This window comes from Struthio camelus, chromosome 5 (genome assembly GCF_040807025.1).
Source record: "Struthio camelus isolate bStrCam1 chromosome 5, bStrCam1.hap1, whole genome shotgun sequence".
Classification (NCBI taxonomy): domain Eukaryota; kingdom Metazoa; phylum Chordata; class Aves; order Struthioniformes; family Struthionidae; genus Struthio; species Struthio camelus.
In genome coordinates, this window is record NC_090946.1 from 24,718,103 (window position 1) to 24,732,433 (window position 14,331).

At 36.0% G+C, this 14,331-nt stretch overlaps 1 protein-coding gene across 10 annotated transcripts in view; it reads right to left on the bottom strand.

The window, feature by feature from the left end:
* The window catches only part of GALNT18 (polypeptide N-acetylgalactosaminyltransferase 18), a 276,796-nt gene that overhangs the window by 188,861 nt on the left and 73,604 nt on the right, over positions 1-14,331 (bottom strand). The window contains exon 1 of one of the 10 annotated variants that reach the window (XM_068945124.1): positions 7,151-7,331. The exons of the other annotated variants lie outside the window; for them this stretch is intronic. Within the exon in view, the coding sequence (XP_068801225.1) occupies positions 7,151-7,160 (10 nt within the window). The 5' untranslated portion in view covers positions 7,161-7,331. Of the gene's footprint in view, positions 1-7,150; positions 7,332-14,331 lie in introns of those variants that run through there. 10 annotated transcript variants of the gene reach the window in all.

Consider the following 14,331-nt stretch of genomic DNA (forward strand, 5'->3'; position numbering starts at 1 on the left):
AAGTGCTCATCTTCTCCTCATGAAACTTTTTAGGTGTATACAGCTTCATCTTCTCATCTGTAGTGAAATCTCATCAAAAAATGCTAAGAGTTTTGTCAGTTTTCTGGTTGATCTTTCTAGCAGATATATTTTCATTCTTTCTGACAGAAAACAGGTTATATGAAAAGAATGTGTGAAGAAATTCAATTTTGAGAAACAAAGAATAAAAAAAAAAATCAAAGCCATAATAATGCTATTTGAAATGAAAGTCTAATACCATCTAGGAGAAACTCTGCAGCTTACCTCCTTTTACTCTTCACTCCTAAGCTTTAGAGATATTAGAGACAGTTCTGGCTGAGAAAAATTCAGAGCACCTAGTGATATATATTCAAGAATCACTGAGCCAATAATAGCACTTTTATTTAACATAAAACATTATCAAGAAAGCTACACTGAAGAGTGAGTCACCTTCTTTGCATGCCACCCTCAGCTGTCAATGCTAGCATTAGCTGCATGATGAAAGCTGCAATAATAAAAAACAATTCATTTAGACTAAGGTTTATTTGAGCGACATGTGGATAGGCAAAGGTCAGATTTACATGACATAGGGATGGAACAGTGACTGAAAAACAGAATAAAGTGTTTGGTACATTAGCTATTTCATATATTAATGTGCTAAAAAGAGTTCAGGGAAGTGCTTTTCCATTATAATACACCTGGAAGTCAAAATAGTAACACCTCCCTATACTTATCTGCATTGTCAATAGCGTTGATACATTTGTACTTAATAAAATTCTTGTTTTGATAATGTAGTGAGAAAGTCAAGAGAGGATGTTCATCTTAAATTCCAATATACCAGTGCACATACCCCTGTACCAGTTAAGGCCTGACGATTTCATCTGTTTGCATGAAGTTACACCAATTTATACTAGCTCTAATTTTGGCTTACAGTTGAACGTTTCTCTGTTAAATAACTCTCAGATTGCTGAAGATCTTTCCTTATGAGTATTTTCAAATTTTCATATAGTTGCTGGGCCTTATTATTCTTCCAGTCCCAACTGTGCCACAGCACTTGCATATTATCAAGTGGAAGTAGCTTCCAACAGCTTCACGTTAATGTATTCTCACAAGATGGTCCTGAAATTGGTGTTGCTGATCCTATTCTTTAGGTAAAAACACATAAGAGGTATATGACAAAGGGGAACTAAGTCCTGAGTCCCAATTCATCAAGAACTGAATGATCATCTGCCTTCCTTTCTAAAACCACATGGTCAGATAAAACAACATTAATTTATGAATACCACAACTATCTAGCCAGTAAAACTACGAGAGCTGGTTGCAAAATAACAGAATGACAAAGACAAAGCTTTAAAAGCACTCACTAAAGCTCCAGAATTTCTCATGCTATCAGAGGGAAAATGACAAAAGAGAGGAGCTTAAAAACAAAAGTGTGCATTTTAGTTAACAGTGATACTGAAAACATAGAGCATATTAATACTTCCAGAATAAAATGTATCATCTCACTTGATTCTGTGCCATGATCAAAAGTAGTAAATAAATAAATCAGAATTTGCACTAGGCTATCATTTTTCCTCTCTCTCACCCTCCCTTTGGCTTTGAAGCTTTGGCTCCTTCCCCAGGATGCCCTAAGTGAGTGCAGACTGCCAGGCAGGACCAGTGAAAAGCTATGGAATTTACATCTCTGTTTTACTGAGTTCGGTCTGGGGAAGTTCAGTCGACAATACAGCTTGTCTTGTCTGCCGGAGGAGGACAACAGGCACCATCTGTCCTCTGTCTAATTCAAAAGTGCAGGCATCTGAGATGAAAGATCCTGCCAGAGTACCAGAAAACCACTGCAGCAGGGAGCTGAATCCATACCGATTTGCAAAGTGTTATGGTTCACCACATTTAGGTACTTATGTGTGTGCTTGAGCTGAGAGGGAGCTTCTATTTTGGATCAGTGATTTTTGCTGTTCCCATGCCATACAGTAGGCTTTGCACTAACAATGTATAATGAAAAGTCTAACAACTAAAACCACGCTGCTTGCAAACACAAAGTAGCTCATGCTACATACCTGGTTTGTCACCAGTCACAACAATCTAGTGATCTGACAAGCTGTCACAGTCTTGACAAAAATGTATACAGAGAAATAAAAAACTCCTAGCAATTATACAGCACTTATACAGCACAACACACTTTTATATACAGGAACTATACCCATTTTACAGAGTTGCAGATTTACAAACAGAAGCCATTCCCACTACAGGTGGATACATTGGGAAAAGAATGTATCTTAATTTTACATAAGCCCTTATGAAAACACAGAAGTCAAGACATGAATCTGGAACATAACAAGCCACAAGAAAACTTAAAAATCACACTAAATTCATGTGCTTGTTAATGTCAACCTCTTCAGCTTACAGTTAAAATTTGATAATAAATGATTATAAATCTCAAGAAGGAAAACATGTGTGTTATGTTAAAATAATTTTAAGACTCATGTTGCCTACAGCATATTCCCAAGTAATGCTGCTATTCAATATATTTTGTTATTCGAAATGAAAAATATTTGACAATTTATTTAATGCCGTGGATTGAGTGTTAACAGTTCATATTGAATATTACTAAAAACTGTGAGGTAGTAATTCGTTAAATATGTCACTGCCTATTATTTCTGAGCTTTTATAGGATGACCATATGAGCATTTAATTCTTAACCATAAATATCTGAAGGAGTAAATTTAAAATTCCATTCCAACCCTTTGGCAGAGTAGACTGAATCCATTACTGTTGAGGTAGAGTACAGTAAAAAGACATGTGGCCAAAGCACACAAGAAACTTTTTTCAAATCTGCATTTATTTATTTTAAACACACAAAAATACAATCATTGAAAGAAAGAGGCAGGAAAAGGGTGCATTATGCCCAATAGCATGCTCCCTTTTAAATAATTATTCAATTATATAATACCCACCTCAATGTCAAAAGATCCTGGCACTAAATATGAAAAGGGAGCTTATAATGGAAAGCCTGAAGATATTTTCAAATGCTCAGCTGTCTCTGCAGCAATTTTTGCATCACCACTGCGTTTATTTTACCTGGATGCAGATATTCAGTACCCTGACCAAACTGCTATAATCCAGCAATTTGGAGATATTTATCTAATCAAGGGAAAGTAACTTACTTTCAGTAATCTTATTGAGAGGAAAGGGGTAATAGGTGAGGGATGAAGTGGACATTCCCTCAGAATCTTTTTCAAAGCAGTGAAAAAAAAAATCCTTCTTTAAGAGAAATACTAGGTTAGGCCAGCAAGTACAGCATTTGTATAATCAAGTCGCAGAAGGTTACATTCTACAGAGTATTTTATAGGAAAACACTCTACAGAAGACAGTTTTTCAGGAACATTATGCAGTGAAAGAGTGAAAATATGTAAAGATTTCACTATTCATAGTAGTTTCTTCTCTTCACATATAAACATACATATCCACATGCACGTATGTATGTATGTATACACCTACTTCCCTAGTGATGCAAACTGCAGCGCAATAAGGTGTCATTTTCTATGCAAAAGATCAAGAGGTACATGACACTAATCCACAAGGCGGCATAAAGACAAGCTCCAGTTCATTTTTTCATACATCATATTAGATCAGTGGTGTAAATAACTATCAATAGAAAAAAGGCTGAATGTAGAAATCAATATTCTCAGACAGAACAACAAGGAGAGAATACAGCTGCATTTCTGTATATTAACTCAGACATGCTGCTATCAGTGTCCAGTGACACTGAAAATAAGGATTGACTTGTTTTCATCAGCACTGTCAAAGATTGGCTGTATTTTACCGACTACCACTGCGGATCTTTGGGAAATATGCTTACAGTATCTGTTTTGGTAACTCAAAATCCAAGACAATCAGCCTTGTAAGTCAGGCATAAGGTCAAGAGAACAACACATTAGAATACTTAATAAATCTCATGTATAATAAAAAAGTCATTTTAACCCTCCTGTAAATCTGCAATATGAGTTTCCAAATATTTTGCTTATATTGTTCAAAATGTATCTCTTTCACAAAAATAGCAGCAGCAGCATCCTCAAATTGCAAATTCAGTATTAGCAAGCTATCACCATATGGTTAACTTGAATAAGATGTCAGATGGGGTTTTCTATTCCATCTTCCTCCGGAGCAGTATCTTGACGCTAAGACCTGTCTGGCATTGCCACTCCGAGTTTAACTCTAATGAGAAAATCTTTCCATACATTTCCATAGAACTCCATGAGTTCCAAGAAAAATCTTTTGTGAATGTAAACCTCAAATAGTGCTTTTAAAACAGCTACGAATTTCCACTCATCATTTGTGGAAAGATTTCCCTCACTGAAACTGGGCAAAAAAAAAAAAAAAAAAACCAAAACCCAAAATAAACAAAACACTAACAAACCAAAACCCTGACGTTTCCAATTAACCTTTTCTGTCATCAGGAACTAAAAAAAAAAACCCACCAGCTATAACCTAATATTGAGTTTATTACCATTCTGCAAAACAAACTACAGAAGATTTGGGAGTTCTTAATTTTCTTATGAGATTTGTTGTAAAGTGTAATTATTGTTGTTCTTCACTGATTCAGTTTTTTGACAGTTGATAACATGGCATTTCAGACAACACAAGGAATATGGAAGCTACTGAGGGATATTTTGTATAATCTAGATAAATCTCTGGATATGCATCCAAAATAAGCAAGTATTGCCTCAAATAGCAAACATGCATAAAAAAGCAGGTCATATTCTTCTTACTAATTTCCTACCACAAACAGGATTTGTCCAAAACTAAATGTCACTGGAAATGGACTAACATTTTAGAGAAGTTGTGAAGATAAATTACATTATTAATTTTATACTGAAATTTTGAACCATTTCCACAAACTGGGAAAAAAAAAAAACAGTAACATTTGGCAGGAAAACTTACCACTTCTTTCACAAAGGTCTTTTTCAATGGTGTAGATTCACTTTTCACTTTGCAATTTTTCCAAATAAATAGAGTAAGAAAGAACACAGTATGCTAGCTATTACTCCTTTGCAAAATATTGAGAACTGAAAATCCCATGACTATTTTCTTTTTTTAAAAAGTACATGTTCCATTCAGAATTTATGAAATAGAAGAAAATTCAGACCATCAGGGTTTTCTTCATAAAACTACATTCTCTTTTCTTTTCTAATAGCTTTACTGAGCGTGAAATTCATACAGTTTGTGTAACAAGTGCTACTATTCCGCAGTCCCATTGAGATAACTGTAGCATCAGACAACCCCTCTTTTCTAAGAACTGGCATCAGGTATTTCACTTGCTCTGCAACAGATCTTATAAGCACTTGTATAATTTTGTGCAGCCAGGAAACAGTATTGCACTCTTATTTCGGAAACAGAAGCTGGATTTTTTTTTTTTTTTTAAAAACACCGCTCCAATAATGGTTTCCATTCAATTCTGTTGTGTATTCACTCATTACAACACCTTTGATAATGCTAGAGAAGAACATGCAAATTAACATCTCTTTGTATACTCTGCGCTCTTATTCTTCTCCAGTGTTTCCCAAACAAAAAATATCAGAGTCAAAGAACATAACAGTAGGAAGGTAAAGAAAGCAAAGCATGGAAGGCCTTTACTCCCAAGTCTGTAAATTCACCATTTTGCATTTTTTTCAGATAAAAGCCTATATTAAAAAATGCCTATTTAAAAAAAGGCAATATTTCAAAATAGTTTCTATTACCACTCTTTGCCACAGCATTTCTGGTTGCATTCTTTCTGTAGTTTTATTTCACATTTCTTTGTTCTTGCATTTAGCATCAGTTTGAATTGCTTTTTAAGAACTCTCCTCTTTCTAACCTTTACAGGAAAGGATATTTCAGTGAGGTCCTGTCTTCACTCCTGTACTGAAAATATCCCAGTTTCCTCTAAAAATGGAACAAACATCAAGAGTTTTGGTAGCACTGAAGAGCACAGAGGCAGCCTTTTCTTACTATGAAAGGACCATTCTAGGCCTTAGCGCTCTACTTACAACTCTGGCTGTCTCTGTATGATATTGACCACATCCTTATGCTCATCTTTTTGAGCTGCCAATGTTACAAGATTTAACTGTTATATTTCCCACATTATTTCTTTTTAGACAGATTTTTTAGGAGTAGGAAAAAAATTATAGGGCATACACAAGCAAACACATAAATACTGCCCTTCTGCTTCACCCATGTGTCTTTCCAGTTGTCTAAGGTGGGTTAATCATATATTTGCCTTTTTAGTTGGACCCAAATGAACTCTCTGTTCATGGATAAGTAAGATTCCTCCACCCTTACTCACACTGAGCCACAGCTGCTCTGTTAGCAGTCAACTTGATTTCAGAGAGAATAATTTCAAGTAAAAATATAAATGAGCATACCATATTCCTGTCAGCTCTATGCACATATAACTTCTCAAAACAGTACAAGAATTAAATCAGCTCCAGCAGTCAACAACATATTCCTCTAGCCTCCCCCTCCTCACCATTTACATTGGAAATGACTACAAAGATAAAACTGAGCTTTTCCCCCTTTTTCTCAGCTAACATTGCCACATGAAAATGATTGCAAAGCAGGGTAGAACGAAACTGGTAAAAGCAAACTGAAAAATCCCAGACTTAGTCTGTTAGGTCACATATTTCAGAACGGGGCAAAATACAAGTGGTCAGTGCTCACTGTTGTCCAGATCAGCCTGCAAGGCTTAGCTCGGAATTGGGATACCGTTACGTAAACCCTATTTTAAAAAGGATTTCAGATGCATTGTCTGGTTCAGTTAACATAATACAGAAGAAGCTTTGTCAATACACTGAAAAGATTTACTCTCTGCAAATGTTCCTGTTGTTCTTAAGAGTCAGAAGGGAATTAGGACACAAGAGACAAATGATGGTTATTGTGTAGGAGCAGGTTCCAAAAAGACACAGAGATGCAGAGGAGTTCAGCTTCATGCTGGCACACCAAGAACAAAGAGGAATCTGACACTACTAAATTCATAGACAAAAAAATACATATATTTTTTTAATATCATAGGTTGTTATTATTCACTCTGTTGACTGAAATACAGGGTTTATGAAATTTAACTAAATACTTTTCAAAGCTGTATTTGCTATCAAAGCTTAGATAACTGGCCACTTACCTTGAACCATAGAAGCACCACAAGTAAGCTGATTTAAAAAGCTCTAGGAACCAAAGCAAGCCATGGTATTCTCAGCTTTCATTGGTTTGAATGACTCAGGAGATGTGCAGCTAAGCAAAAGGCATCAAAGAATAAAGGCTAAAAATCCTCTTCACAATACGATCTGATAGCCTGTATTCCTTCTTTACTATAGAGATACATGCTGCCCCACAAGATTTGTAAACAGAGATTATATTCTCCCACAGAAAACCTGGCTGATCACCACTGAGTAAAGAAATGAGGGAATCAAACATCACCACATGTGACTGCACTTCAAAAGCTAAAGCTAGATGTCTCCTAAATTCTCCATCTGTCACTTGTTCAAGGCACTGTCTAATCTACAGCAAGCTGGAACTGGACACTGCCTCTCTCAGCTTACACAGACAAGAATATAGGGAAGAGCTTTGATTAAAATTTTCAAAGTGTGGTGAGATACTATAATCAAGTCAAATGATTTTGATATTGAAATATTCAAATCCATAACGCTGTCCTCTGATACATATGTTCTGATTTAAAAGCTACTTTTACTAGAAGAGGACTAGTTATACTTTTTATGAAACTATGTAATTGATTCACACTTGAAAGGTTTGCTTGATATAAGAGTTCTGAAGCACAATTTTGCAAGCAGGTTCTGTGGAAAAAAAAACATATCTGAAAAATCATGCACATCTACAATGGGCTGAACAAGAAACCATCCACCCCCCCCATAGAAGCATTTTTAAAATATAAAAAAAATATGGTTAGTTTTAGCAATATTTCCAAGTGCTACTGATGATCTACACAGATTTACACATCTATAGAGGAGGGAGATATTAACTAAACACAGAGTGCTAGTCGGAATAGAGAAATTACTTTGCAGTAGTTTGCCTTTATGTTTCACATCTACTGCATTCAAATAACTGTTACGCATGCAAAACTGCCTGGCGTGCTTCTATAGGGCCTACAATGTGTTCCAGGAACACATTCACTCTTACAAAATGTATTAGCACATTCATGATGGCTCTTTTGAGAGATCTTAAATAAAAGATACTTTTCAATGTTCACAACCAATACTTTTATAATTACAAATTGATTACCATTCTTGTGCTTCATTACCAGCCATAGCACAGCTCTTAATGACTACAGAGATTCACCTGTAACATGCAGCTAAATCTATCTCGGGTTCAGTCTTTACACTCCCACATCATTACTATTCTTTTCCACCTGGACCACATATAATAGAGTTCTGATCAGTCAGAAGACATGTGGATCTGAATGAAAAAGTGAAAATACAAAGCTGAAAGAAGAGCTAGCAGTTAACCGTGGTAAAAGCATACCAGAAATTCCCATTAAGGGACTGTTAAGGGCTTAACATCCCCTAATGAAAACAGGAAAACATTTTACATGTGGACAACTCAGGCAGAGAGAGAGCCAGAACTTTGAATGTCTACAGCAGAACACAGACTGACCCAAACACAAACTTTCTGTCACCACTTGAATCAACCGTTACGATTCTGCTTTTGGATCTTTAAAGCTCTTCACAGAATTGCAACAAAGCCATGAAATATGGTTTCCATTCACACCAAGTCATACCAAACGTATTTCTCCATGGTATGAAGTTTAGCTGGTTAATCTACAAAGCAAATCTATTTACTAGCATTATGTATACACTGCCAAAACATTGTTTATTACAATGTTTAAACATAACTTCACTAGCTTGAAAGCTAGCAGGAAAGTATTGACTTGAAAAACTAATATGCTCAAAACACTATGAATAAAATCCTCTTCCAAGAAGAATAGGGCTCCGTCTGCATTTTCAGTTTAAACATGCCACATGCTGTGATTTCAGCCTCACAGACACATTCCAAGTATATCACGTAGACAACCAGCAAACTACCCCAATGCTAAAATGGAAGAGAAATAAGATTCATCAAGATAGTAAATAACTATGACACAAGAGTCAGTTAAAAAAAAAGAAATTTTTACCTCAGAAAGACAGGAGTCAAACTCTTCCTACGGTCAACGAGAAAACACATTTCTCAGAACCCCCAAAATGTGAATGGAAGTAGCAGGATATCAGGCTCTACTGAGATCAAGGATCCCTGTGGAAGAAGCCTTATAAATAAGTGCAAGATGATCACCAAAGCATGGATGGACTCTAAATCCAAGCAGACATCAAACTGGGACATGTTAGCCATTAAATAAGCTAATAGTTGATTTCCAGAAGCTGTGCTTTTCTTTCCTATAGTGCTGCCTTTAACAACAAGCTATTTGAATTTACTCGCAGAATTGTTAGCCTGAGGGCTTACTCGTGACACAGCTATTTTAAAATGCAGCACTGCATAGAGATAATGTCACTGCAGCATAAACACCTGCCAGCTAAACTGACAGCTCTTCAAAGACATCCCTGGACTCCAATCCCAAAAGAGCTAACAGCAGCTGATTTAAGCTGGAGGTTCACAAATGGGCCACAAAAAGAGCCAGACATATATAGACAGCTCTCTCCCAGCCTCGAGTCTGACTGCCATCAAGGTTCAGGCAAGGAAAATACATATTATCCAGTTCCTGCAGTTAGCAAATAAATTTTTGTATAACCTACTTAGCAAGAATCTGCAAATCATGTCTTAAGTGCAAATAAGGCTTGCATCTTGGCTTGTCAGTCGTATCAGTATACAAACACTAGTCAAGGGTGTAGGTGAGAAAATACTGTTGATACATAAGCAGCCTCAACAACCACCGTGACTTTCCTAAGCTAGAGACACCAATTTAATGTGGTGTCGTTTGACTGATACCAGTGGTGTGACATTACAGTTGAATTTACCAAGGACAAGTATGCATTTTCTGTATGATCTTAAAATATATCAGCCTATGAATCTACAGAGAAGGACAAAAACAAAACTAATTTATATTGAGTAAGATTACTTGCCGCAAAATGGTCACACTCCCACTCAGTTAAACCCAATTCACACCCAACTTCCCTTAACATCTTTTATTCAATAAACAGTGATATCAAATGATAAATAAGTTATATCACTTTGAACTCAACCTGTAAGTCCTCCAAATAACCACAACAAAGTAACGATCGGATTATAGTAGCATTCCCTGCCTTTTCACACCCTTTATTCTTGGTTAATCAGAGTTACCGCATCACATGTAAAATGAGGCCACATTTCTATCAAATCTTTTCTGAGACCACTATCTGCTCAAGAACTTATACAAGATTGTTGGGCTTTGCAATGATAAAAGGGTTAGATCGCAACAGAGGAGCCGACTGCAGAAGCTGGGGCAAGTGTCACATATTTTGGTCATTACTGCAAAATAAGCTGAATGCTCAAGGAAACAGGAATTCTTTGAGCCAAAGCCAAAATAACACCATTTTGTGTATAGGGGCTCCATTTATCTTCACAGAGTAAGTTACATACTGCCTCGTCTCTCTTTATTATTCCCTCATATCAATATGAAGAGATGCAAAGCCAGTCAGAGCATTGATACTGTGACTGGGATACTATAAACAGGTGTGAGACAGTAAACAACGGGTTGGGTGGTACTGTGAAAGGCAAGAGAAAATCCGTAGCAGGCACAGAATTTCTCAGGAAAGATGTTAAAAAACAGTATACAAAAGAATTTTCTTGGATTCTTCCACAACACAGAGATTTAAATATAGACAACTGGATGTTAATAATAATGTAATCTGCATACAAAAATTAGTAAAAAGAGGTTGAGCACAAGCAGCATGAAACTGATGACCCACCATGCAAGATACAGCAATTCCTCATCTTGCAGCAGGAAGCCTGACCAACACTGTCATGAACAAGAAGCTGCTCATGATTTTGTTAGTCTGCTTATGTAGCAGAATATAATTTTGTTACTCAGCTTTACTTAATCTGGGAACATAGCAAAGCATTCTATATGACTAGAATGGTCCAGGATCTTATTACTACTGCTTGCCCACCCATAATGGCTGGTGTAACAAATACTTTGGAACACCATAAAAAAAGACTGAACAAGGCAGCCTTGAACAAGAACATACTCCCACAGTATCTTGAAGTAAAGCGAAGTTGAAGTAAAACCCAAATATTCAGGTCCTTTCAGTTACCCTGACGGACTCTACCGCATGGGCAGTAGAGGCATCATCACTCTGATACCATGTTCATCTTCATGAAAATAAATGCTAAAGCATATTCCCACCGTGAGAGATCACAGAACAGTTTATCCAGCTGTTTCAACAGATCTAAGTGACACTTAATAGATCCTTCTGTTCTATCATTTATCAGATTATTCTGTTTAGCATTTTCTGCTCCACAAGTCTGACGATTCTGGCATATCAGAGTTCAAAAGAAATCCTAGATAACATTAAAAAAAATATAGAGCTATTTTAAAAAGTAATGTTTTAGAAACTAGAGTTAAAGTAATTAATAACTTTATAATTATTTGTAAGAAAGTAAATTTAAAGTATAAACTCCTAATTGCACAAACTAATGTTGTGTTATCACTTGATACTCTTTATAATTCAGTTACAGCAGAGGTTTTTGATACCTGTAAGGATGTAATAAAAAAAACACCTCATGGTAAAAGCATTATGTGCTTTTAATAGGTTGCTATGGAAATATTTTTCTTCCTGTAATATGAAGGTAGCTTCATATGCCCAAGCAGAAGACTGGTTGTTCAGTCTTTAATTCGATTCGTTTTCAGACACTCTTCATTTTCAGGATGTTTAACCCTTGGTTAAATGAAAATCCATTACAAGTTAGTAAGAGAGCGGGATTATGGTTGGTTTGAATCACGACCACCTGAAACCCCAAACAAGAAGCATAGCCTGGATATACTCTCTACTCCAGGAGCTGTGCAAGAAGAGAGACCGTCATATTGCAGGGCCCATTTTCCCACCCTCCCGCTGTTACCAAAAAGCTGTGTGGAGGGAGCACTTACTCCCAGGATACAAGCGCCATCTCAAGCTTCTATCGAGCAATGGTCAACCCAGAGTCTAGCCCTCATTCATATACCAGTCACTCTGGGCTGCAAAGGGCAAGAGAGTTGAACATAGGATGGCTACATTTTCCACTTTCATTACAGAAAGATTTGCAATACCAATGGCTTATATGTAGTGTTTATTCTGGCACTTAATAGCAATGAAGTGAATCCTAACCAGGAACAGTTAAAGAACTTGTTTCATTTTGTTTTTAAACATTCGGTAAAACAGGTCAATAATTAAACATTCTGTGACCAAGATGCTGCAACAACCTTGTAGCTCAAGAGAACCACAAAGAGAAATAGATTAAAAACAAAAAAGAAAAGAAAAGCAAAATCAGTTCTTTCCCTCAGTCCTCCTCGCTCCTCAGTCATCCAGTACGAGCCCACTGCAAAATGAAAATTTCAAAAAGTGTATTTTACTACAGTGTTGATATTAATAAAGGAAAGAAACTCAGAGGAAGGGAAATTTCTAACATCATCTCTTTATATCATTTTCACATTTTTATAAAATAAAAATAAAGTAGCACTGAAGCTTCAAATTACATATTATATAAAATATGTATATATTATACAACAATTTTTGACGGCCCTTGGCTTTCCAAATAAGTGCTGTACAGTTATAGGTGGAAAATTCTGCACTTTTTAAAATATTTATATATATGATTTTATTTTTGCCTAATTTATTTTTCCTTTCCTAGTTCTCCTCCAGAATTTGGCACATCACTTCCTGCCAAAATTAAAGAAATAGATTCTACAGCTCATGCCAAATTATTCTTTCCATCAGCTTGAGTGACTCTTCTAACTGTTCGGACACATATATTCAAAAACAGACTTTTCCCAGTTGTAACATAAATTATTTCCTAAACATTTAAGTTTAAGAGAATTTCATTCTATTGCCTTTAAAGAAAGGTTATACGAAAATACTAATTTTAGGAGGTGATGAATTCCTAGGAGATTTTGTAAGGAGATTCTGAGATGAAGCTGGCTGTACAGTAATAAATTTCAAAAGTAGAGACTAAAATTTAGGGAACCCCAAACGGAAGCGCCATTGTACAACTCCCTTATTTTTTTCCCAATTAATTATTCAAAGACGCCATATAGACAGTGTAACGTGACTGAGGTGGCATAGCTTTGCTGAAGCATGAGAACCACAAATGAAGCCATGATGTTACATATAATCCAACTGTTCCTAAAAAACAGGCAGACTATTTGTTTTCTGTGAAGGTAGTTATGAATTTCTTGGACAGCCTTAATTTCACACCAGTAAACATCATCATATACTTTTTTTTCCTGTTGATGTATTTCATGCTGTCAAAAGGTTTTAACACCACAAATTGCACTAGTTCTGTACCGAAGAAGTCCCACAGAAAAAATGATGTCAAAGACTGCATGTTCACAAAACTTCTAGATCGAAGTTTTGGCAACTTGCGGTCAATCAGCTGTGCTGTGGCCAAATATAATAATCTCACAGAAGAATCTTAAATTTAGTTTGAATTAATTCATTTTATGATGTCCATAAATTAGATATTATTAAATTTTATATGAATCCTATGAAAAGATAAGACTCCTTTATGAGCTAACATATTGTGTTTCGTTTCCCTCATAGTTTAACCATCCCTAGTTAGTGTCTTGTGTATAAAAAGCAACAATTGTTTGTATACAACCACAGTTAAATGGATAGAACCACAAGCTTTAACTGGCCCAAATGCCTCGAAGCATGCGTCCACCTAACTGGAAGCATGCACATGGTACAAGAATCATTCTTCTCTGTGTGTGTTTTACTTTATTTTTCCCCCCGTATCTTCCCAATTACATAGGGAGCTGTTCTGAAATTAAACAGATATACTGAATAAAATTAATCTGACACAAAAATTTTAAAAGAGATCTTCAGGGAAATTAATAAAAAAGTATAAATATTTATGAAAAAGACACTGAGGTGAGACTTGCATGACCTTCAGACTCTTTCCTGTCATAGGCACATCAAAACCTGTGCACACCTGTAATCTAACATTGCCAAAGCAGGTAACAAGCTGTGACAACCAACTTGCAATGAACTGCGTGTAATGTTACGCTCTTCTAAACCACAGGCCTATGTGTATTCATCTTTTCATTACCCAGTCCATCTCATTAGATTGTTTCATTCAGGGATTAAAGATGTATGGAATTTCATGAAATCCAGGCCTTCTAAAAAT